We start from the raw sequence: 1,199 nt of genomic DNA, 5'->3' as shown, positions 1-1,199 counted from the left end.
TTAGAGACAGGGTCTCCCTCTGTCACCCAGGCTGGAATGCAGTGCCACAATCACAGCTCACTGCAGCCTCAATTCTTTTTCTTTTTTTTTTCTTTGAGATGGAGTTTTGCTCTTACTGCCCAGGCTGGAGTGCAATGGTGTGATCTCAGCTCACTGCAACCTCTGCCTCCCAGGTTCAAGCGATTCTCCTGTCTCAGCCTCCCAAGTAGCTGGGATCACAGACGTGTGCCATCATGCCCGGCTAATTTTTGTATTTTTAGTAGAGATGGGGTTTCACCATGTTGGCCAGGATGATCTCAATCTCTTCACCTCGTTATCCGCCCGCCTCGGCCTCCCGAAGTGCTGGGATTACAGCCTCAATTCTTGGGCTCAAGTGGTCCTCCTGCTTCAGTCTCCCAAGTCATTGGGACTACAGGTAGCACTACCATGCCCAGCTAATTTTAGTAATATTTTTTTAAAGAGATGAGGCCTCACTATGTTGTCCAGGCTGGTCTCAAACTCCTGGCCTCAAGTGATCCTCACACCTCAGCCTCCCAAAGTGCTGGAATTATAGGTGTGAGCCACTGTGCCTGGCCTAACCTGTTCTTTAAGCTTATAAAGAACATCTTTTAACTGCCCACCTTTTTGACAATCCTTTAACTTCCTGTCTACGTCATAGGCACCCAGGACTGCTTCCTATCTCATGTGTTATGAACTCATCCTGCATAATTAACATGTATCTGTTCACTTTGTGTGTTTTATTCAAATGGTGATGTTTTTCTTATCAGAAGTTTTTGTCGCTTTGCTTTCAGGACACGCATCCCTTTATATCTGGGGTACAGTGGAACTCTCTATCCGTGCACTTGCCTGCTGAAGAGGGCCCCAGCCGATTCCCGGTGTGTCGGGGATGGCAGCCGCTCCTGTCTAACGCGGTCTTTAATTCTCTGCTCAGGTAAAATTGCGGAGTTGCTGTCTCCGGGCTCAGTGGATCCACTGACGAGGCTGGTTCTGGTGAATGCCGTCTATTTCAAAGGAAACTGGAATGAACAGTTTGACAAGGAGAACACCGAGGAGAGGCGGTTTAAAGTCAGCAAGGCGAGTAAGGTGCCGTGACGGGTGACGGGGGCGACTCCCGGAGCAGCGCCTGCGTTCACACGAGCGTCCCGGACTCGGGGCCCGCCTGCCGAGGGCCTCCACGGGACCCTTCCGCCCCTGCCCTC

At 51.0% G+C, this 1,199-nt stretch overlaps 1 protein-coding gene across 5 annotated transcripts in view; it reads left to right on the top strand.

Annotated features, from left to right (window-relative positions):
* Positions 1-1,199, top strand: part of SERPINB6 (serpin peptidase inhibitor, clade B (ovalbumin), member 6) — a 29,292-nt gene that overhangs the window by 22,734 nt on the left and 5,359 nt on the right. For all 5 annotated transcript variants that reach the window (XM_011984545.1, XM_011984543.1, XM_011984544.1 and 2 more), the window contains exon 5: positions 932-1,074. In XM_011984545.1, coding sequence (XP_011839935.1) covers positions 932-1,074 — 143 coding nt within the window. The remainder of the gene's footprint in view (positions 1-931; positions 1,075-1,199) is intronic.

This window comes from Mandrillus leucophaeus, unplaced genomic scaffold (genome assembly GCF_000951045.1).
Source record: "Mandrillus leucophaeus isolate KB7577 unplaced genomic scaffold, Mleu.le_1.0 Scaffold27, whole genome shotgun sequence".
Lineage (NCBI taxonomy): Eukaryota > Metazoa > Chordata > Mammalia > Primates > Cercopithecidae > Mandrillus > Mandrillus leucophaeus.
This window is presented reverse-complemented; position numbering and strand designations above follow the sequence as displayed.